This window comes from Microchirus variegatus (assembly GCF_963457635.1).
Source record: "Microchirus variegatus genome assembly, chromosome: 1".
Classification (NCBI taxonomy): domain Eukaryota; kingdom Metazoa; phylum Chordata; class Actinopteri; order Pleuronectiformes; family Soleidae; genus Microchirus; species Microchirus variegatus.
The window spans coordinates 42666003-42688475 of record NC_139802.1 but is presented as its reverse complement, the minus strand read 5'-3'; the positions used below and the strand labels follow the sequence as shown (position 1 = coordinate 42688475).

The window sequence follows — 22473 nt, the reverse complement described above, 5'->3', positions numbered from 1 at the left end:
GAATACATTACTTCAGTAGTATTGGATGATTCATTACTGTAATACTTTTTGTTTTGGATTATTTCAGTCATGACGACAGGATTATACCAGTCCTGGATTACTACAATTCTAGATAACTGCTGCTCTGCATTATTTCAGTCCTGGATTACAATTCTAAAAACTTCAGTACTGTATTATTTTAAGTCCTGGATTTTAGTCACTTCACTCGTGTCCGGCAGAATTACTTCATTATGAGATTATTCAGGTCTAGATTACAGTTTTGGCTCGCTTTAATCACTACAGAACTGGATTACTTCAATAATCCCAGTCCCCTCCATGTAAACTCGCTCTGGTGTGGAATGAATGGGCCGCTGTTCGCGTGGCCTCCGCGGGGGGCGCTGTTGTCGCTGTCCATACCCATAAGCGGGGGAGTGAGAGGTGCATGAAATGGAGAAAAATGGCGGATCATGTGCAGGTAAGTGGAGGATTCATGTTTTTGTGACCGACAGTTTCTCCGGGAACGGGAGGAGGAGTGTGAGCGCGGATTCTGGCGCTGTGCAGCCGCCGCGGGGGCCGTGTGCGGCGGTTGCGTGCGGGAGGCGGCCGCGTTGCCGCTGCTGTGCGGCGTTAAAAGAAAGGATGTGGCCGCCTGTGTGTGTTGACTTGTGGCCTGCTGTCATTGCTGAGGCTGCCTGTGGATGCTGGGGGGGTTAGCTCGTGCTAGCTGCGAGCACAGGGGATGATTTGAGGCTGGGAAACGGGACGAGGAGCGGCAGACGCGGTGCCCCAGAGTCCGCGGGGTCCCCGGTGTTTGTGCCGGGTGGAGGCACGTAACCGGCGGGCTAACCGTGCGAGGGAGCGGCGTGTTTTATTGAAGTAAACAATAAAAGAGCATCGGTTGTCCGCGGACGGCTAGCTGTTGTCAGGCTAACTCTGCCTGGTTACTGGGGGGTTTGGCGCCAGTGAGCAGCGAAATGTAAACATTAATCAAATAAACCCACTTTGACTCGTCCCGTTGAAGCTTTTAAACCACAACCGTGTTTGTGCACTTGTTGTCCCGCTGGGCTAAAGCTAGCTGACCACATAGCATGCTAGGCTAACGTTAGCGTCAAGCCTCCAGACGTCAACTTCTCCCGCCCGAGCCCGTTTGAAAAACACGGTTCGGTTTATCGGGAGTGTTCGTCTCCGGATCTGGCCTCGTGTGTCCGCCGCTGCCGGGGTTATGGAGGGACGCGGGGCTGGGTTTGACACCTGGGGGCTTTTGTTTATGTGTGTAACAGTGCAGTGCAGCTGTGTTGAGTTAGCCTGGCTGGAGCTAGCCGCTCCACACCGACACATGTCTGGGGAGGAGGAGCAGGAGGAGGAGCAGGAGAAGCAGGGCAAACCTCTGGATCTGCCCGTCACTTCTCCTCCATGATGATGGAGAGGAGGATGCTCGGCTGCCGCCTCAGCCCCAGACGCCAGCAGCGTGGATGCTGGTGCTGGGGCTGAGAGGCTGTGACAGCGGTTAGTCGTGGACGTGCAGCTCCAAGAGGAGCCGCTTCCCTGGAAACAAGGGCTCAGGGGTTGCCAGATCTGCGAGACTGAAAACCACCTTTAAATATATAACCGCTCAATACGAGAAGTCAAAATATACTCACTGCCACACTATTTATAAAGACTTACAGCGAGGCTGTCACTTCCCAATTTGTAGAAAAAGTTAAAATATCATATTCTCCAGCAGAGGCTGTCACACTCTGGCTGCTGGAGACTATGGAAATATGTGTCACATGTCATAACATTGTTGAATATTGTCGTGCGATATGATTTGAATAAATAAACAAATACTTCCTGATGCAGAGTCACCGCCTTCTGCTCTGGCTTTGCATATCAGTGAAAGTTATTATTTACTCTCCAAAAACGTTGTTTTATATAAAAATAATTCATTTAATTTAAATAAATGAGATGGGGCTGCAAAGATTAATTGATTTAATCAGTTTCACTGGTTTTTTCCAGTAATCAAAACAAGTTATTAATGATTTTTTGGCCGCTTTAATGTGAATATTGTCTGCTTTCTTTGCTCCGTGTAACAAAGAAATCATTAAAAGTGAATCGTTTTGGTTTGTGGACAAAGGGAAATATTCGAGAACGTCGTCATCGACCTTTTTCAACATTTTCTGACATTTTACGGCGCTCGTTTAAGCGAGATAATATGTAAAATAATATGCATATGCGGCGCTGAAATGTAAACAATAGTTCAAAAGCAAGTGCATCTTCCTTGGCAGATACATTGTGCATGTTGATATCACTGTTGACGGCGTTACATTTACATATGTTGTGCAGCCCTTGATAACGCCATGGTAACAAGACCAACAGTAAGACAGTGATTGTGGTATTGTGATGGTAATATAACTGTTTATCTTGTGTCTCTTACGTTTACACTCCAGCGTGTAGAGTTTTTTGGGAATTTTTTGCCTTCTTTATTCACGGACACATCCTGTGAGCTCTGGCTTTGTTGTAGTTCAAGTGTGTAAACACTTTTTCCTTTTAGCTGGATTTTGTTTTTTCCGTAGCGTCTTCTCACACTTTTTTACGGGGTGAAGAAGTTGTTTCTCGTGTAGGTCACTGAGGACTGGCAGCGTCTGCATATTCATTTTTTGTTTCCTGACACAAGGGCATCATCGTGCTTCCACATCCTCTGAAGCCTTTGCCTCTCTCTCTCTCTCCAACGATGTGATGTTCAGCGTCTTTGCGTTACCAGAGACGACGATCAGGGTGTAAAGGTTGACGCAGGGGCACGTGTGGGATAATGATCCTTTAAGTTCTCATTTTACCAACGCTCTGCAGAGCTCGTCACAGGTTAACGATTGTGTAGAAACACTTTTGGTTTCACAATATCATGGAACTGCTTAAACACGCGAGGTCTACAGAGGCGCCGTTTTAAGTTCGTGTCACTTTGGGTCAAACTTAACAATGTTTTTTCAAACTCAGAAATCTAAATAAAACACGTTTGAACTGATTTTCTCTGTGGAGTTTGGCTTATGAAAGTGACGCAAACTTTAGTTTCCTGTTTTGAAATGACCGTCTAATAAAGCAGTGGACACTTTAGTCTGGCTATAATCAATCAAAGTTCTTGCTCGGTCCACAAAATGCTTAATAATGAACATTGAAATGTTGTTAACAAATGTCTTATGTCGTCCATGAACCAAAAATGATCAATTTTTAAAGATTTATTTGTCATATGGAGCAAAGAAACTGGAAAATATTCACTTTTAAGGAGCTGAAAACTCAGGAAACTTGTTTTAATTAGTAAATAAACACTGAAACCTATTGAATATTTCATCAAAAATAGTTGTCGGTTAATCAAGTCAACTGTTATTGATCGATTAATTGTTGTAGACCTGTTCTAAGTAACTTTTTTCTTCTCCTCTGTGTTTCTCAGTACATCGTACAACATCAGAAAACTTTATAAATCGTTGAATAGTTTGATTATTTTCCTTATAATTGAATCTGTAGCAGCTGCTTAAGTGTCTAACACTGTATTTACAGTATGTGGACTGTTTTTAATTTGAGTTCACTTCCCAGTGATAGTTTAATTTAAGAAATCACATAATAAAATGTGCAGTCGTCACATGACTGTCACATGACCACCTGGCTGTGTGTGTGTGTGTGTGTGCTGTGACGTCGTCTGGAGTGAAAAGTCATATCAGTGTTAATGATGAAGTGAAGTATTCACAGTCTGAGCTCTTATCTGACGCTGACACACACACACAATGAAACACGACCCCCTGTCCCCCCCCCTTCAAACCCAGACCTCCATCACCACTAACTTTGTTTTCTAACCTGGTCGCTCCACCATTTTAAATTTATTTATGAGTAACTGGCGTCTTGCTGTCACTGTGTGTGTGCGCATGACTCGGCAGTTTTTCGCCAATGGAACGAAACGTCAGGAAAATCAAGAACGTGAGCTAATTTTGTGTATTTTTTATGATTTAATTTGGGATGAAACGGATGATTATTTTCACTCCAGGTTCCTCTGGCAATTATTTCCTCGATTAATGAACATAAGAAATGAAGAGAAAATGATTGGTTCTGTGTTTCGTTTAAAAAAAAAAACTTCAAAAATGATGACAGACGAGCAGCTGCGACAACAATAGACAGTCAATCGATTGATTATTGACCAGAAAAACAAGCCATTGCCAAATTTGATGTTTGGGAAAAATCAATAACGAAACTAATCGTTTTTGCAAACTATAAAATTACACATTGAACATGCAAGTTATTTGGAGGATATTAATATTGTATGGTAAGTTTAATATTGTTAAAGCAGACATAGAAAACAAAGATATTGAATCGTCAAAATTTAAACACTTTTGTGACACTTTTACTGTCAGTTATTCTAACGATTGTTCGTTTCTCTCTCCGCTGTGGTTTGTTGAAATGAAGAGGAACACGCTGTCCTCTCTCTCTTTTACCGATGATGAAGATTCAGAGGACGGTGTGTGTCTGTGTGTGTGTGTCTGTCTGTCGCTCACTGATAAGTCCGTTGTCTTCCTCTTGTCTCTCTCTGTTATCAGGGCCTTGCCCAGCTGGAGATCCTGTGTAAGCAGCTGTACGAGACCACCGAGACCGCCGTCCGACTCCAGGCAGAGAAAGCTCTGGTGGAGTTCACCAACAGCCCCGACTGTCTCAGCAAGTGTCAGCTGCTGCTGGAGAGAGGGAGTGTGAGTGTCCAACCGTGTCCTCTGTGTCCACCTCACTGTCTCTCTGTGACCTAATAAGACTAAAACTTACCTCATTTCAATGTTTTGCTGAAGAATAGAGCTGCTCAGTGCATCGTTAAGCATCATCATCAAGCGAGGTTGGACGGATAAGTCAATGCTATTTTTTATCACTCATTCTGCCTTTTTTTCAGTCACTAAAGTCACTAAAACTTTACTTTTCCTGCCAAAAATATATTTTATTTAGTCTTTTAGGTTGCTTCTGTCATGTAGTTAAAGGCACCATATGTAAGAATGTGGCCAAAAACTGTTACTACACTCAAATTCAAAAATACTGAGGCCTTTTAGGTTTCGTTTTCTCCGCCATTGTAGCTCAGACGTAACTGGCAACCCGTGGTTGCTCAGCAGCTGAGACTCTACTGACTGCAATGATTGGTAGACGGCGGTAGGTGGCGCCACATGCCAAAACATGATTTCAAAACATAAACATGATTTGCAGTCTGCAAAATATTTTTTTCGTGCAAATATTGTGTCTGTACTGTTGTTGTTGGTGAGTTCAGTTTGTTATATGAACATTATTCCTGAGTCTATGTGACATATTAGGAGGATTTTATGCTTTAGATTTATTACATAATGCACCTTTAATGATTTTAATATTTTAAAATACAAATACTGTATATAAATGCACTGCGATGCAGATTTAACATTTATATTTTATTTGATAGAGGGAAAAAAAGAAAAATAGCTAAATGTATAGGCCAAAATTTTTTTTGCATCTATTACTGACCATTGGCTGCCCTCTTTCTACAAAAATTGGCATCAGCTGTGGTCATAGAAAAAAAACCACATCAATCGACCTTTAGATCAAACACTTTTGTTTCCTCGTTCCAAACAGAGCTGGCACGGGTTTTTCTCTTCTGTAACTAATCTACAGAATAAGTCTCTCTGATTTATTTAAAAACAAAAACGGGTCCACTGTTTCGCTCACACACTCATTCATCGCAGTTGCTCTTGATTAGTCTCACTTCGTCGCGAGAGCGGGGCGGCGTCCGACTCGACCGAACAGTTGACGTGTTTATAAGTCGCTGTTGTTGATTCCATTGGTTTCGCGCTCTGCTGCCGTTAAGTTACCAAAAACATGTCACTAATGTTGCAAAACAACAAATATCTGAACTTCTTGTTCCTAAAATGGCAACTGGTGGTGGGGTTTTTTTTGGGGGGGTGGAGCTTTGGCCTGAGGGGCTGACGGCCGGGCGGGCGGGGATGAATGAAGCTGTTAATGTTCTCAACTAAACGTCAGTGCTCTTTTTATGCTCAACATTTAAATTATCCGTACTCTTGCTTTGTTTGTTTTTTTTGTGTGTAACCTTGAAAATGTTCTGAAACTCTTTAAAGTTAGCAAAGAAATTTCACAAAATGTTGCTAAAGTATGTGACTTTCAATGTTTTGGTTGGACGTTTAATTAAAGGGATGTATTGGTTAGATTTTGTCTAGCGCTGGGCGCATTTAGCGTTAACGCACGATGCGTTTCCATGACGACTGACCGCAAAAAGACGCGCGTGACGTCGTGTTTACGTGACTCCGGATTGTTAAACGATTCTCTAAAGTAACGCTAAACTTTAAAAATAGACGCACACATACGCAGTACACGGGAAAGCTAGTTATTTGTAGCGCAGCTCGTTTCGTTAAATAAACGGACCGCTCCTGTTCGACTGTAGGCCCGCTAAATTTTTCTAATTTTGGATGACATAGTATAGTATGATGATTTTGGACCAAAAATCCTTTTTTCAAAAAGCTAAAAGGCGCTAATGCAGCTAATGGAGCTAACTGGTAAACGGTGCCTGGACTCCGGTGTCGTGGCACGTAAACATGACGTCACGCACGTCTTTTTCTGGTCAGTCGTCATGGAAACGCATCATGCATTAACATGCGTACATACAACATACAACCTATTTTGTCACTTAATATTTTTTATTTTGGTGTTTTGGTCGACAGTCGTCGTATTCTCAGCTGCTTGCGGCCACGTGTCTTTCTAAACTGGTGTCTCGAACCAGCAACCCTCTGCCTCTGGAGCAACGCATCGACATCCGTGAGTAAACGCAAACGAGTTGGCGCGTTAGCTGTCGCCGATCCCGTCCTGCCCCGTCGCTCACCAATCGTTAATGTTCTTGTAACCGTCACGTTCAGGGAACTATGTACTGAATTATCTGGCGACGCGGCCGAAGTTGGCGGCGTTCGTCACGCAGGCGTTGATCCAGCTGTACGCGCGGATCACCAAACTGGGCTGGTTCGACTGTCAGAAGGACGACTACGTCTTCAGGAACGTCATCGCCGACGTGACGCGCTTTCTACAGGATAGCGTCGAGCACTGCATCATCGGTGTGACCATTTTGTCCCAGCTGACCAATGAGATCAACCAGGTACGCTCTCGTTTCTTTATGTTCCATTTAAGTCCGAAGTTGGAAGTCGGCACAAAGAAACTGTTGACGCCGTAAACATTGTGTCTTTTCTCCGCAGGCCGACACAACACATCCGCTCACTAAACACAGGAAGATCGCGTCGTCGTTCAGAGACTCGTCCCTCTTTGATATCTTCACGCTTTCCTGTAACCTCCTCAAACAGGTACGTGAAATATTTATTTGTATTGTACGAATGTACGTACGTGCATTTCTATGAAGACTTCAGAAGGTCACGTTGGTTGTTTGGCCAATTGAAGGGTTAAATTTACCCAGACAGAGCTTAAGGCCACGAGATGCATTCAAGGAACACCGTAACTCTCATCACTCTCTTTGGCTACCTGCATAAAACTAATCGGGATTCATCTGATATTGAGGCTCTTTTCCCTGGAATATTTATGTTTAGTTTTATCCTTTGATTGTTCACCTCTAAAATTGCATATTATGAGTCTAGAGCTGGGAAAAATGTTGGTTAGAGGAGGCAAAACGTCCACCTATCGTAGTCTCTGTGTTTCTGTTTTCAGGCTTCGGGGAAGAACTTAAATCTAAACGATGAGTCGCAGCACGGTCTCCTGATGCAGCTGCTCAAACTCAGCTACAACTGCCTCAACTACGACTTCATAGGAACTTCCACAGACGAGTCGTCGGACGACCTCTGCACTGTACAGATCCCCACGTCATGGAGATCAGGTGGGTGCAGCGGTGTCGGTGTCATATTTGTAGAATACGGTCACGGTTTAGTTTGTACCCACGTACACATGTTTATAAATGTAAACGTACGCGCTGATGATTTCCTCCCTTTCCTCTCCTGCAGCGTTTCTCGATTCCTCCACTCTGCAGCTCTTCTTCAATTTATATCATTCCATCCCTCCTTCACTTTCTCCACTGGTGAGTGACGGGGGGGAAAAACAAACAGGACGAACACATGCTGCCCTGTTTTTGGTGTGAACACAACTCTCTTACTTTTGACAGATCAACAATCATCATCAGTCTACAATGTGGTTTTTGCGTCACGCTAACGCCTGTGTTTTCGTTTGTCCGTTTGACGCAGGTTTTGTCGTGTCTAGTTCAGATCGCCTCCGTCAGAAGGTCCCTCTTCAACAATGCGGAGCGAGCGAAGTTTCTGTCGCACCTGGTGGACGGAGTCAAGAGGATACTGGCCAACCCACAGGTGAGAGGAAAACTGTGTCAGAGTTTTTGCCTCAAGTATTCGTTAAATTCCTATCTCGCGCGGCCTGTTCGGCGTGGGGATCATTGTTCCACACGGACCGTTTTAGCAGACGCACACCACACATCTGGATTTCAGCTGCCCGTAAAAGATAGAAAATGTCCAAAGTGTGGGACCATTTCACGCTTAAACAAGAAGCCAACGAGGTGCAGTGTAAACGAAAACTGGCGTAACCACAAGAGCACGTCCTCAATGAGTAAGCATCTGAGCCGATAGCATCCAGTTGCTAACGCTTCCGGCGCACGCTAACGTAAACATTGATGTTAGCTGATTTAATGTAGCTTACTAGGGCTGCACTCGTAGAATATTTTTGTAATCGAGTATTCGACCAATTATTAATCGAGTAGGAGTATTGGATTGGAAAAAAAAAAAAACATTATATAATAAATAATAATTTTGCGTCCTTGATTAATCGAAAAATAATTGGCCGAATACGTGATTATAAAAATATTAGTGCGGGGCACTTGTTTAACGCACGACGCGTTTCCATGACGACTGACCGGGAAAAAGACCCGCGTGACGTCATGTTTTACCTGCCGCGACACCGGAGTCCAGGCACCGTTTACCAGTTAGCTCCGTTAGCTGCATTAGCTCGTTTAGCGCCGTTAGCGCGCCTACAGTCGAACTGGAGCGGTCTGTTTGTTAAAGGAAAAGAGCAGCGCTACAAATAACCAGCGTACCTGTGTACTGCGTATGTGTGCCTCTGTTTTTAAAGTTTAGCGTTACTTTAGAGACTCAGAAGTCACGTAAACATGACGTCGCGCGCGTCTTTTCCCGGTCAGTCGTCATGGAAATGCCCAGCACTAAAAAATATTTGTTAGCCGTTTTTAAAAGTGACGAATGTCTACGTCTATAATAAATAAATAAATAAATAAAATAAACTGTTGTGTTCCAGTGTTTGCCCGATCCCAACAACTACCACGAGTTCTGCCGCCTGCTGGCGAGGCTGAAGAGCAACTACCAGCTGGGTGAACTTGTCAAAGTAGAAAACTACCCCGAGGTGATTCGGCTCATAGCCAACTTCACCGTCACCAGTCTGCAGGTATGTGTGTGTGTGTATGTGTGTGTTGCTGTTTTTCTCTCATGAAACAGTTAAGTATTAAAAGACTCAATGGCTCACTCCTGTGTGTGTGTGTTCGTCACAGCACTGGGAGTTTGCTCCCAACAGCGTCCACTACCTGCTGAGTCTGTGGCAGCGTCTAGCTGCGTCTGTTCCTTACGTCAAAGCCACAGAGCCTCACCTGCTGGAGACGTACACGCCGGAGGTCACCAAGGCCTACATCACGTCACGGCTGGAGTCGGTCCACGTCATCCTCAGGTAACAACAAAATAACGTCAACGACAATTTTCTCAATTGATGGATTAGTTGTTTGGTCCATAAAATGTCCAAAAATGTTGTTTGGTGTTTCCCAAACCTTTAAATGAAGACATTCACAAATGTCTTGTTTTGTCCAAAAGCCAAAAATGATTGAGATTTAATGATTTCTTTGTTATATAGAGCAAAGAAAAACAGAAAAAGTGCTGTTTTTATTTATTGAAAAGCTCAAACTGATTCATTGATGATCAAAATTGTGATTTATAATGGATTTCTAGTCACAGCCTTATATTTCTGCTCATTTTCAACTGAATCCAAACCCAGAAAAATGCCAGAAAGATTTAAAAGTTTTTTTTTAAAGTTGCCTAAATCGATCAAAGACAGATGGGAATCGAGGAAAAAGTTTCGGGGAATAAAAGAAAGAATCATGTGCTTTTGCTTCACTTAGAAAATAACAAAAAACAGCGAATTTACTGATGATGAAACCCTGACGTTCTTTAACGTTTTTTGCACAATAAACCGTGAACTCAAAACGCACATATCAACAGCTAATGGTGCTTTAAACTTAAATTTACATCAAGTTGCACCGTCACTTACAGCTTATTTACAGTGAGCTAATGCTAAAAGCTTTACAGCAGTTTGTGAACATGAATAAATATGTATTTTCTTAGTGAATCTCTAAAAATGTGGTTAAAATCTGTGATGCATGAAGTCTAGATACAGGCAGGAGATTTTAATATGATTTTAATGTTGTTTACATTTGAACTTAACTCTTAAATCAGAGCCAGAAATCATTAGAAATGGAATTTGGGCTTCACAACTTTGACATTTTTGTGTATTTTTCTCACTGAACCGAATGTTTAAAGCTCACAGTTCTTCTCGTAGCGACTTCTAAAAGTGGGCGGAGTCACTTCTTCGCTGACCCTGGCCTGTATGTGTGTGCGCGCGTGTGCGTGTGTGTTTTCTCTCCACAGAGACGGCTTAGAAGACCCCCTGGACGACGCAGGCCTCGTCCAGCAGCAGTTGGACCAGCTGTCCACCATCGGCAGATGCGAGTACGAGAAGACGTGCGCTCTGCTGGTGCAGCTCTTCGACCAGGCCGCTCAGTCGTACCAGGAGCTGCTGCAGTCCACCAACTCCAGCGCCGCCGACATCACCGTGCAGGAGGGTACGTGCTGCAGGGGGGGGGGGGGGGGGGATAAAAAACAAAAGAAACGGCTGTTTGTTTTTATTTGAATCTCTGATCTGGTCTTATCGTGAATGTCTTCAGGTCGGTTAACATGGTTGGTTTACATCATCGGAGCGGTGATCGGCGGGCGAGTGTCATTCGCGAGCACGGACGAGCAGGACGCCATGGACGGAGAGTTAGTCTGTCGGTGAGTAAACGGCTACCGGCAATAACGGAACAGCTTAAATCTCAATATGAACGACCTGATGTGGAGTCATAAATCTGGACCGTCTTCAAGAGTAACGTCGTCAGTCTGGTTATTCTGGTCTCGTGAGTTTACTGTGAATGTGAAAAAGCAGCAGGAACTCTTTTATTAAACATTAACTAAAGGCACAGTCTGCTTTTATTCTGATTTAAAACTATGAAGAGAAAAGAGTTAAATCAGTGTTTTTCCACTGGTCAAAAATCGTTAAAATGCAAGACAGATTCCTTAATTAGAGATTCTTCTTGTAGTTGAATAACTTAATGTTTATGTCACAAAGCCGTATTTGTGTAAGGTCCATCCATTTCATTAAATATTAGCTTCTTAAAAATGCAGCTAAGTCAGTTTTAAACTATCAGAACCTGAAGTTACACATTAGATTTAATTTGTTTATTTTCTGACCATTTTGTGTTGTCACTGACCAGTAGAGGGCAACACGGAGCTGACTTCCTGTGTAGCTTTGATCTGCTTTTTACGCCCATATTTTATACACATTTAATAAAAACATTGCTTTAATTTAAATGGACCATTTCCATCTCACAGAAATAGATCTGAAGATATATCTCTTTAAGAAACATAAGTTTAGTGGGCCAAATGAAACCCGTATGTGGGTGGGGCCCCGTTTTGAGCAGCTGTGAGTTCCAATTCAATCCAACTTTATTGATAAAGCACTTTAGAAACAACAACGGCTGAAGCAATGTGCTGTACATCAGAGATAGATAAATAAATAAAACAAATAAAACATACACGTGTGACCTAATAGACTTAATAACAAACAATAAAACGTACAATAAAATACTGTAGAACATTTAAAAACAACACAAACAGGTCATACAATAAAATTATACAAAAACGATAAAAACCAACGTCTCATAGTGGGTCGAAAGCCAAAGAGTGAGTTAGACGAAAGCTTTAAGACTGAATTATAGCTGAAATATTCTGACTTTATACAGAATCAATTAATTCTAATTTTTAACTCCTTAGTGTTCAATTAAAGGCCGTTTTTTTCAAATTTGGTACAAAGTTCACTTGGATTTTCTTGGTTTTGTGATCAAAAGTCAGTGACTTTATAAAACATGTTTTACATCTCGAGGTCGTAATTGAAAGATTATGATATTAACCTTCACTTGGTGTGAAATGACCTGATTTAGCATGTGTTTGTCAAAGGTCACTCTGTTTTAGGTCAGTGAGGTCAAAGGTCAAACACGTACAAACAGCTCTGTAACACGTTATTTTCTTCTTCTGAACGCGTCAGAGTTCTGCAGCTGATGAATCTGACCGACTCGCGGCTCGCTCAGGCCGGGAACGAGCGCCTGGAGCTGGCCATGCTCAGCTTCTTCGAACAGTTCAGAAAAATCTACATCGGTGACCAAGTGCAGAAATCGTCCAAGGTGAGCGACGCGTAACCACGAGGACGACCCTGACTTTACACTCACATTAACCCTGTGTGTGTGCTGTCAGCAGAGGGGGCGGGGCTTAAGTCTTTTATCCTCTGTGCGTGCGTGTGTGTGTTCGTGCTGACGAAAGCAGTTCGCCTCTGTTGTTTTTTTGTTTTTTTTTAAATCACCGACTCTTTGTTCGGGGCCAAAGAAAGATGTCGGTTGGTTAGCTCCGCCCCCCTGAACTGTCATCACAGAGTTAAACCCTGAGAAAACAGACTTCAAACAAACTGTGGACGTCATGGAGACCAGATGTCCCGCTTAGTTCCGGATTGTCCCGCTCTGTCCCAGTGTGTCCGGGATTATCCTGGATGGTTTTCAGCCGACTGTAAAAACCCTGAAACGTCCCAGTTTACAACTTTTACTCAAATCTGTCGCAATCATGACATTTAACGCTATTCTGACAGTTAACAGGATTATTTGTAACTCCACTGATGGATTAGCAGCAATTTACCACTTATTAAGCTATTACTCCTTTTATTATTAATATTCTTTGCTTTTTTTTTTTTTTTTTTTTTTTTTTTTTTTTAAATCAGAAAACACAAAAATAAAGCAGATGAAACAATTCTGTAAAGCAAAACACCACACTTTAGCATTGATGCACGTTAACGTGAGTTAGCGTTGATGCACGTTGGCGTGAGTTAGCGTTGATGCACGTTAGCGTGAGTTAGCGTTGACGGGAGTTAGCGTCGATATAGCGTTGATGCGAGTTAGGGTTGACGTGTTTCCGTTGACGCCGTTACCGTGCGTTAACGTTGACGCAAGTTAGCGTTGATGCCTTTTCGTTGACGGCTGACCGGAAAAAGACGTGCGCAACATCATGTTTAGATGACTCCCGAGTCCCGACTGTTAAAATGAGTCTCTAAAGTATCGCTAAACTTTAAAAACAGAGGCACACATACGCAGTACACAGGTACGCTGGTTATTTGTAGCGCTGCTCTTTTCCTTTAATAAACAGACCGCTCCAGTTCCACTGGAGGCGCGCTAACGGGCGCTAAAGGAGCTAGCGCAGCTAACAGTGCTAACGGAGCTAACTGGTAAATTGTGTCTTTTTCCGGTCAGTCACGCATCGTGCGTTAAATGTGCGATAACATGCGTTAACCTAGTGCCCAGCACTAAAATAAAAACCATGCATTCGAGAAGGAGCAGGCAGAAGCGTAATGCTTTGCTCATATTAGCTGTTTTGTTTATTTTCTGGTTTCTTTGCTTCATATAACAAAGACTTATTGATTTTGGGAAACGCTGATCGATATTTTCTGACATTTTGTTGAACAAACAAGTCATCGATTCATCAAGAAATCGATTTCCAGATAAATCGATTATGAAAGTGATTGTTAGTTTCAGCCCTGAATGATACGATAAGCTAGATTTATTATATTAATACACCACCTTATGAAGAGGAGAAACTATTTAGAAAATCTGGACGTTTACTCGTTCATTTTAAAGGTGGAGAAGAATGTAAAGATGATATAGAACAAACAATATTAATGTTATATTGGAGAAAAACACCCTGAAATAATTAATGATAAAACACTCTTGGTGCATGTGAATGGATGAATGTTACTCTGTGTCTGATATTCATTTATTTACTGTTTGTTTGTTTGTTTGTTTGTTTGTTTGTTTGTTCACCTGCAGCTTTATCGACGACTATCAGAAGTCCTGGGTTTGAACGACGAGACGATGGTTCTCAGCGTTTTTATAGGGAAAATGTGAGAAACTATTTTTAATCTATACAATGAACAATAACAATAACCTCCCAATTCAATGTATCTGTGATTTATTATTCATTTATCTGTAACATTTTTACGATTTTAGGGTTGTTTTTGTTGTGTTGTGTAGATTTTAGTTTGTGAGAATTTTAGGTTAAAGGCAGACATCTTGGATTTGGGTTTTATTCTGGGCAGGAAATAAAGATGTGTTTTTTTTTTGTCTTTCAGCATCACTAACTTGAAGTATTGGGGCCAGTGTGAACCAATCACCTCCAAGACACTGCAGCTACTCAACGACCTCTCATTAGGATATCCTTCACTACTGTGTGTGTGTCTGTGTGTGTGTGTGTGTGTGTGTGTGTGTGTGTGTGTGTGTGTGTGTGTGTGTGTGTGTGTGTGTGTGTGTGTGTGTGTGTGTGTGTGTGTGTGTGTGTGTGTGTGTGTGTGTGTGTGTGTGTGTGTGTGTGTGTGTGTGTGTGTGTGTGTGTGTGTGTGTGTGTGTGTGTGTGTGTGTGTGTGTGTGTGTGTGTGTGTGTGTGTGTGTGTGTGTGTGTGTGTGTGTGTGTGTGTGTGTGTGTGTGTGTGTGTGTGTCATCTTTAGGACATTTTCATAGTCGTAAAAACACTGACCTTTGACCTCATGGAGACCAAAACCTGGTCTGACTGAGGCAGAATCTAAGGTCAATGTCACTAAACACTTATTTTTTTGTAATCATGAGAAAATCTTGAGAGAATCCTTTAAAAATACATTTACCCTCCTTTTAAATCAAGGAGCACAGGTTGTATTTTCATAAATGTTATGTAAATAATCAACGTACATACGTGTTTAGACGCTCGGTCTCGTCCTGGTTTCCGTTTCCTCCTTGACTTCCTGCTCGTTCACGTACAGCAGCGTGAGAAAGTTGGTCAAGCTCAGCGCGGTCCAGTTTATGTTAAATAACCACACGGTGAGCGCACGGTTTACTACATCGACCGCCTGTTTATCACAATAAACACGATTGTGTTTTATTTATTTATTGTTATTGATAATTTTAATTAAATTAAATCTGTTTGTGTGTCGCTGCATCAGAGTGAGCACTTCTCTTTCCTCGGAGTGAATAACCAGTCGAATCTGAGCGACATGAGGTGTCGGACCACTTTTTACACTGCGCTGGGACGCCTCCTAATGGTCGATCTGGGTAAGTGCACACAATCTACCTCAGCTGTAGTTGTAGATTTTCTTAATAATACTGAACATTTGCTGCTTGAGCTCCGTTTAGAAGTCATTTTCCAACAAGAAACTGAACTTTGTAAAGATGTTCACTCTCGACACCAAAGTCCATAGAGAAAATGAGCGATTTTAGCTCACAGCGATGCAAAGAGCTGCCGTCTACTGCTGCCTCGTTTGATAAGTTTGTGCCACTGAGGTTAATATTAATGAATTATTCTGAAGATTAAAGTCAAATAATTACACTTTTGTAATCACTGATGGAGGACACAGTGGATCAATAACTCCTGTGAGCTGCGATGTAAAATCGCTGATTTTCTCTATGGGGTTTGGTGTGGGAATTGTATGTATTAGTGTGGGATGTATTATCCACAATTAATTGTTAATTGTGGATAATACATCTGAGAGAATGTTAGCATTATGAATAAATTAAATAAATGTTTGTTTGTTTGTTTGTTTGCAGGTGAGGACGAGGACCAGTTTGAACAGTTCATGTTGCCTTTGACGGCTGCGTTTGAAACCGTCGCTCAGATGTTGAGTACGAACACTTTCAACGAGCAGGAAGCGAAGGTAACACACACACAAACGCACAAAAACACACACATATCCGATCGTCCAAATAGAAACCACTAACTGTCATCGTCGTCGTCGTCCTCTGTTGTCTCCTGTAGAGGACGCTAGTGGGTTTGGTGCGAGACCTGCGAGGCATCGCGTACGCCTTCAACGCAAAGACGAGCTTCATGATGTTGTTCGACTGGATGTATCCTCTCATGTCTCACACACACACACACACACACACATGCAGAGGGTTCCCACAGGTCCTTGAAATCCTTGAAAGTTTTTGAAAATTGCCCCTAAATCATTGAAGGTGGTTGAATTTTGTGCAAGAAAGAAGTGAGGGCGCTATTGAGGCAAACGTTGTCTCCCTTGTTGTTATGACATAATTACTAGCGGTGTTGTAACGTGTAACGTGTGACGTGAGATTCCACGCAGAACAATGCGCGAGTAAAGTTAAGCAAGAGAAAGAAAATGACGACGTGATGTCTGGGAAATGAAAATTCAAAGATCTGTCTCACCAAAGACCAAGATCCCAAGGACAATCCCTTGTCCAGATGCTGAATAAAAGTGGACACCGTGGACAAAGACGGCTCTTAAAGTTGTCCTCCCGTCTTAAACTGTGTCAGAACATTCTGTCCTTGAATTTTAAGGGAACTGTTCCTGGAAAAGTCCTTGAATTTGCTGTTAATCGAGGTGTGGGGAACCCTGCGCGCACTGCGTTACTGTGTGTATCCCGTCGTATCCGAGCAGTTTCCTGACCACGCCCACCTGCAGATACCCCGCCTACATGCCCATCCTACAGCGCGCCATCGAGCTGTGGTACCACGACCCAGCATGCACCACGCCCGTCCTCAAACTCATGGCCGAGCTCGTCCACAACAGGTGAAAGACACTGTCGGATCACACGATCAGACTCTCTGCTCGTGAACTGGACATAACTCTGTCGTCTTCTTCTTCTTCTTCTTCTTCTCCAGGTCTCAGAGGCTTCAGTTCGACGTGTCGTCGCCAAACGGTATCTTATTGTTCAGAGAAACCAGCAAGATGATCACCACCTACGGTCAGTTCACCAAAATAAAAGCCCTCCATCTCTGACAGGAAAAATAATTCAGCATTTGTTAATAATCTACTTGTTCATACTGGATTATTTAAATTTTAATACGAATAACTTTGTATTCATGAAATCATATTATTATATGGGCCGAGTTTCCATGGAAACCAAGACATTACCCAGATCATGATGTTGCTAAAAGAATATTCACTCTTAAATCATTTTCATGGCTGATTTGAAGGCTGAAACTAATGATTTTTTTTATAATTGATGAGTCTATCATTCTTTATTTTGTTATTTGGTCCATAAAATCTAAAAAAAAAACCTTGTTATGATCTTCTCAAATGTCCAAAATTAATCAGTTTTAATGATTTCTTTGTTAAAAGGAGCAAAGAAACCAGAAAATATTAAAATTTAAGGAGCTGGGAAATCACAAAACTTGTTTTAATTATTTAAAAAACAATAAAACTGATTGAATATCAAATTACCTTTAAAGAATGTTCATAATCACTCAGTTGTTGACCGTTTTTGTCGTAATAAAGTGTTGTAATCGGTTTCTAATCAGACTTCAGTAAAGGAATAATCTCACGTTCTTCTTCTTCGTCCTCAGGGAATCGCATCTTGACGTTGGGCGAGGTCCCGAAGGACCAGGTGTACGGCGTGAAGCTGAAGGGCGTCAGCGTGTGCTTCACGATGCTGAAGGCCGTGCTCAGCGGCAACTACGTCAACTTCGGCGTCTTCCGTCTCTACGGAGACGACGCGCTGGACAACGCCCTGCAGACCTTCATCAAGCTGCTGCTGTCCATCCCTCACAGCGACCTGCTCGTACGTCACTGCACCACACACACACACACACACGCCGTTAAAACACAACAGCTGCTGACTCTGTGTCGCCCCCTGCAGGATTACCCTAAGCTCAGCCAGTCGTTCTACTCGCTGCTGGAGGTGTTGACGCAGGACCACATGAACTTCATCGCCAGTCTGGAGCCGCACGTCGTCATGTACATCCTGTCCTCCATATCAGAGGGGCTCACGGCGCTCGGTGAGACGCCTGCTGGTCAAACGTGATATTACAGCTTGTGTGTGTGTGTGTGTTACATGTGTATTTACGTGTTTATGTGTGTGTTTGTCTCAGATACGATGGTGTGCACGGGCTGCTGCTCCAGTCTGGACCACATCGTCACGTACCTGTTCAAGCAGCTGTCGCGCTCCACCAAGAAGCGCCCGGCGCCCATGGCAACGGACGACCGCTTCCTGCACATCATGCAGCAGCATCCGGAGATGATCCAACAGGTGAGAGGGAATTATTATCATTACATTTTAGTTTATTATTTTAATGGTATTATATATTTTTATATATATTATTTATTATATATTTATATATTATTATTTATATTGATGTTATTTTTTTATATTTGAATTATTTTTTAATGGTATTATATATTTATATATTATATTGTTATTTATATATATATATATTGTTATTTATATATATATATATATATATATATATATATATATATAATTTTTTTATCGTATTATATTACATTTAAATGGTATAATAATCTAATTATTATGGAAACAGGATAGTTTTTATCAATATATTCTGTGAGAATAAGAACAAAATGTTTTTGCATATAAACATTTATATTATTATATTAGAGCTGCAACTTACGATTATTTTCCCGATGAATGGAATTATTAAAAAAAAAAAAAAAAGTTGATCAGTGTCTGTCGAACCTGGAATTGACGATGTTCTTGAATGTTTTGTTTTGTCCACAAACCAAAATGATTCAGTTTTAATAATTTATTTGTTACGTGGAGCAAATAAACGACATTTAAGAAGCTTAAACAATCGGAAATCTTGTTTTGATAATGAAAAAATCTTCAAACCAATTATTCACATTTTTTCGTGTGTTTAAATGACGGAACTACTGATTTAGACTGATCCAGTATCTGTTATAGAAGTGTCAGCCTTCACAATAAAAGCCTTCAACTTTTAATGCTTTTATTGTGAAGCATGTGATTGATGGTTGTCTCGGTAACTGATCATGTGACTGTGGTGCAGATGTTGTCCACCGTCCTCAACATCATCATCTTCGAGGACTGTAGAAACCAGTGGTCCATGTCACGGCCGTTGTTAGGCCTCATCCTGCTCAACGAGAAGGTGAAACACAAACGCACAAACACACACTCATCATCATCTACATGTTACACACGTGTGTGTAATAACTTGTGTGTGTTGTTGTCCTGCAGTACTTTGCTGACCTGAGGAACAGCATCGTCAACAGTCAGCCTCCAGAGAAGCAGCAGGCCATGCACTTATGTTTCGAGAACCTGATGGAAGGAATCGAGAGGAACCTTCTGACCAAGAATCGAGACAGGTAACAAAATAACTAAATAAATAACAACTGATCCATGACATTATGGATAATACAAACATGAAATGGTTTGGAGGAGCTCTATCACTGCGCTCGCATGTTCACGTCACTTTAAGTCTGGTCACTTTTTCTCTACGGAGCTCCCCCTACAGTTTGGGAGTACATGTTTTTACGACACCATCTTAAACGTCCATCCATCAGCTCCCTCTTTATCCTCTCTTGGCCACGTTTCTCTACAGAATCAGACATTTTGGACCAACATGTTTACTGGACAAACACTTGGGGTTAGGGCTGAACAATTAATCGAAATCTTAGACCTACTGCAATGTTCATATCCATGAATCATGACGTCAAAATAACCATTCCCTCTGATATCGCGATTCCTGTCAGAATAAGACATTTATTCAAAATCGTTCAGCCCGACTCGGGGTGTGGGGGAAATTGAAACGGTGAAATATCGCAATATTTTTGTGCGCCCGCTTTTGAGACACCAAGGCGTTTTTAGTCCACTAGGTGGAGCCACTCTCACTAGAGCTGTTGTGCGAGTATATGATTCACAAATACTCGGTATGTCACAATATCGTGAGGGCTGCAAATAGCGATTATTTTTGTTGTCGGCTGAAATGAAGTACGTCAAAGCAGCGTCGCCTGTAATTCACCGATTACTGCCGTAAAGTACGCATTTTTACGTAAGCGAACTAGCGTTCGCTAAGCTAGCTTCTTCCGTGATTTTCCGACCGATAGACGTACGACACAGACGTATTATGTATCATGTGCTGATGGTTAATTAATAAATGAGCATGTGATTTAAGGGTTAGGGTTAGCCTAACGCTAACATTTTAGCGTCAGCAGATATCGTGATATCGTATTTTAGTGTCTGTGATTCCCACTCCTTGGACAAACTAAACCAGTTTTGATGCTTAAAATGTATGTTGTAAACGTATTTTACTGATAAGTGTGTGTTTGTGTTTGTGTTTGTGTGTGTGTGTGTGTGTGTTTGTGTGTGTGTTCGCAGGTTCACTCAGAACTTGTCGGTGTTCCGACGGGAAGTCAACGACAGCATGAAGAACTCGACGTACGGCGTCAACAGCAACGACATGATGAGCTGACATTCCACACCGCAGAGTCTCCCCGCCGCGCGCCGCAGACAGAGCCCCGCCCCCTTCCTCACCCCACCGCCTCTGCATCAGCCTGGCCCCGCCTCCATCCTCCCTTCCCTCCCCCCCTCGGGCCCGGATGCCCAGGGTTCACCTCCTCTTCCTCCTCTTCCTCACCTGGATACACGACGTACGGGAGCGTTGGTCGGCGAGTTGCCCCGCCCCCCCCTGCCCTGGCCCCGCCCTCTCACTCCCGCTCTCCTCAACCTTTTTGATATAAGCATATATAAATATATACAGATCTATTTTAAAGCCAGTCTGACTGTCTGACAGAAGGGGGCGCATGTGTGAGGGGGAGAGGGGAGGGGAGGGGGGCGTGGTCAGGCGAGGTCATGGCGGGGGGGAAACGCCGGTAACCGTAGTAATCTGCTTCTGCCCGCCTTGTATAGACGAACACAGAAGAAGAAGAAGAAGAAAAACAAACAAAACAAGAAACACACGTGTACATTTTTTTTCGTAACATTTTGAACAATGTTTATAAAAATGATCGAGTTTAAAAACAAAAGCCGAGTCGAGGAAAATAGAAAAAAAAAAAAAACAACAACAACAAAAAAAACGACAAAAAACCGTGTGATTGAGCTTTTTACAGTGTAGTGCGTTAGTGCAGCGGTCTGTCTGCGAGGGCGGGGCGTGGTGGGCGAGGGGGCGTGGCCACAGGTACACACACACTAACACAAAGGGAGAGTCAGAGCAGCCATGTTGTACATTTTTTCTCAGTCTCTGGTTTATAGTGATGTAAATAGTCACGTGACTCCGCCCACATCAGCAGGTGGGCGGGGACCATTTAAAGGGACAGTTCTGTTATTTATCACCCGACGTCCGCTCCTCATCGCGTCCGTGTTTCTGACTCGGGGAGTCTCCGTTATCAACTTACGACATTTACAATTTGGTTTATTTAAATTCGAAGACGGAACGTTTAACTCATTTCAATACGTTGTTTTTTTTGGTTTGTTTGATTTGGGACCATAACAATTTATTGATCGGATCAGACAGGAGGGAAAAAAACAAGAATAAATTTGTCACATTTTTTTAAAAAGCAATAGTTTTACGTTTTTGTAGTTTTTTTTTTTAAGTGTAGCTGTATGAGGTATTGACGCGTCGTCGACACAGGGGGGCGCTCACAGTATCTTATACAACCACACTTCAACTTCAAAACACAAACTATCTCTTTTTAATACGTTGTTACCTACAGTTATTTATTGAGTAATGTGAGAATGACACGTTTTTTTTGTTGTTTTTTTACATCACATCACAGTTTCGTCCGTATCACAATCACGGTTTCTTCTATTCCTGGTGCAGAGTGCATCTACTTCCTGTATACACTGGAAGCAGCTTCCGGTAGCTTCTGGTATCTACTTCCTGTGGATACAGGATACAGGAAGTAGCTACCGGAAGCTTCTTCTTGTATCCACAGGAAGTAGCTACTGGAAGCTTCTTCTTGTATCCACAGGAAGAAGCTACCGGAAGCTTCTTCTTGTATCCACAGGAAGTAGCTACTGGAAGCTTCTTCTTGTATCCACAGGAAGTAGCTACTGGAAGCTTCTTCTTGTATCCACAGGAAGTAGCTACCGGAAGCTTCTTCCTGTATCTACAGGAAGCAGATACCGGAAGCTACCAGAAGCTTCTTCCTGTATCCACAGGAAATAAATACCGGACGCTACCGGAAGCTTCTTCCTGTGTTCACAGGAAGTAGATACCGGAAGCTACCGGAAGCTTCTTCCTGTATCCACAGGAAGTAGATACCGGAAGCTACCGGAAGCTTCTTCCTGTATTCACAGGAAGTAGATACCGGAAGCTACCGGAAGCTACCGGAAGCTTCTTCCTGTATCCACAGGAAGTAGATACCGGAAGCTACCGGAAGCTTCT

At 42.5% G+C, this 22473-nt stretch overlaps 1 protein-coding gene across 3 annotated transcripts; it reads left to right on the top strand.

Annotated features, from left to right (window-relative positions):
• Positions 1-421: 421 nt before the first annotated feature.
• On the top strand, positions 422-20679 carry xpo7 (exportin 7; the record flags this gene model as incomplete). Of its 3 annotated transcripts, none has more annotated exons than XM_083898065.1 (27): positions 422-454; positions 4536-4682; positions 6675-6768; positions 6867-7099; positions 7197-7301; positions 7660-7825; positions 7950-8023; positions 8187-8306; positions 9259-9405; positions 9509-9681; positions 10653-10846; positions 10949-11054; positions 12364-12499; positions 14183-14256; positions 14485-14580; positions 15146-15203; positions 15326-15434; positions 15927-16033; positions 16135-16223; positions 16796-16903; positions 16996-17078; positions 17680-17894; positions 17973-18111; positions 18205-18362; positions 19138-19236; positions 19326-19453; positions 20466-20679. In XM_083898065.1, 27 exons carry the CDS (start codon positions 422-424, stop codon positions 20557-20559), a joined length of 3285 nt encoding a protein of 1094 aa, XP_083754191.1. In that variant the 3' UTR covers positions 20560-20679. The 3 variants fall into 3 exon arrangements, with proteins under 3 accessions (XP_083754191.1, XP_083754192.1, XP_083754190.1); XM_083898066.1 differs by having other exon boundaries at positions 437-454; positions 6867-7033; XM_083898064.1 differs by having other exon boundaries at positions 437-454; positions 6867-7144.
• Between the last annotated feature and the right edge of the window lie 1794 nt (positions 20680-22473).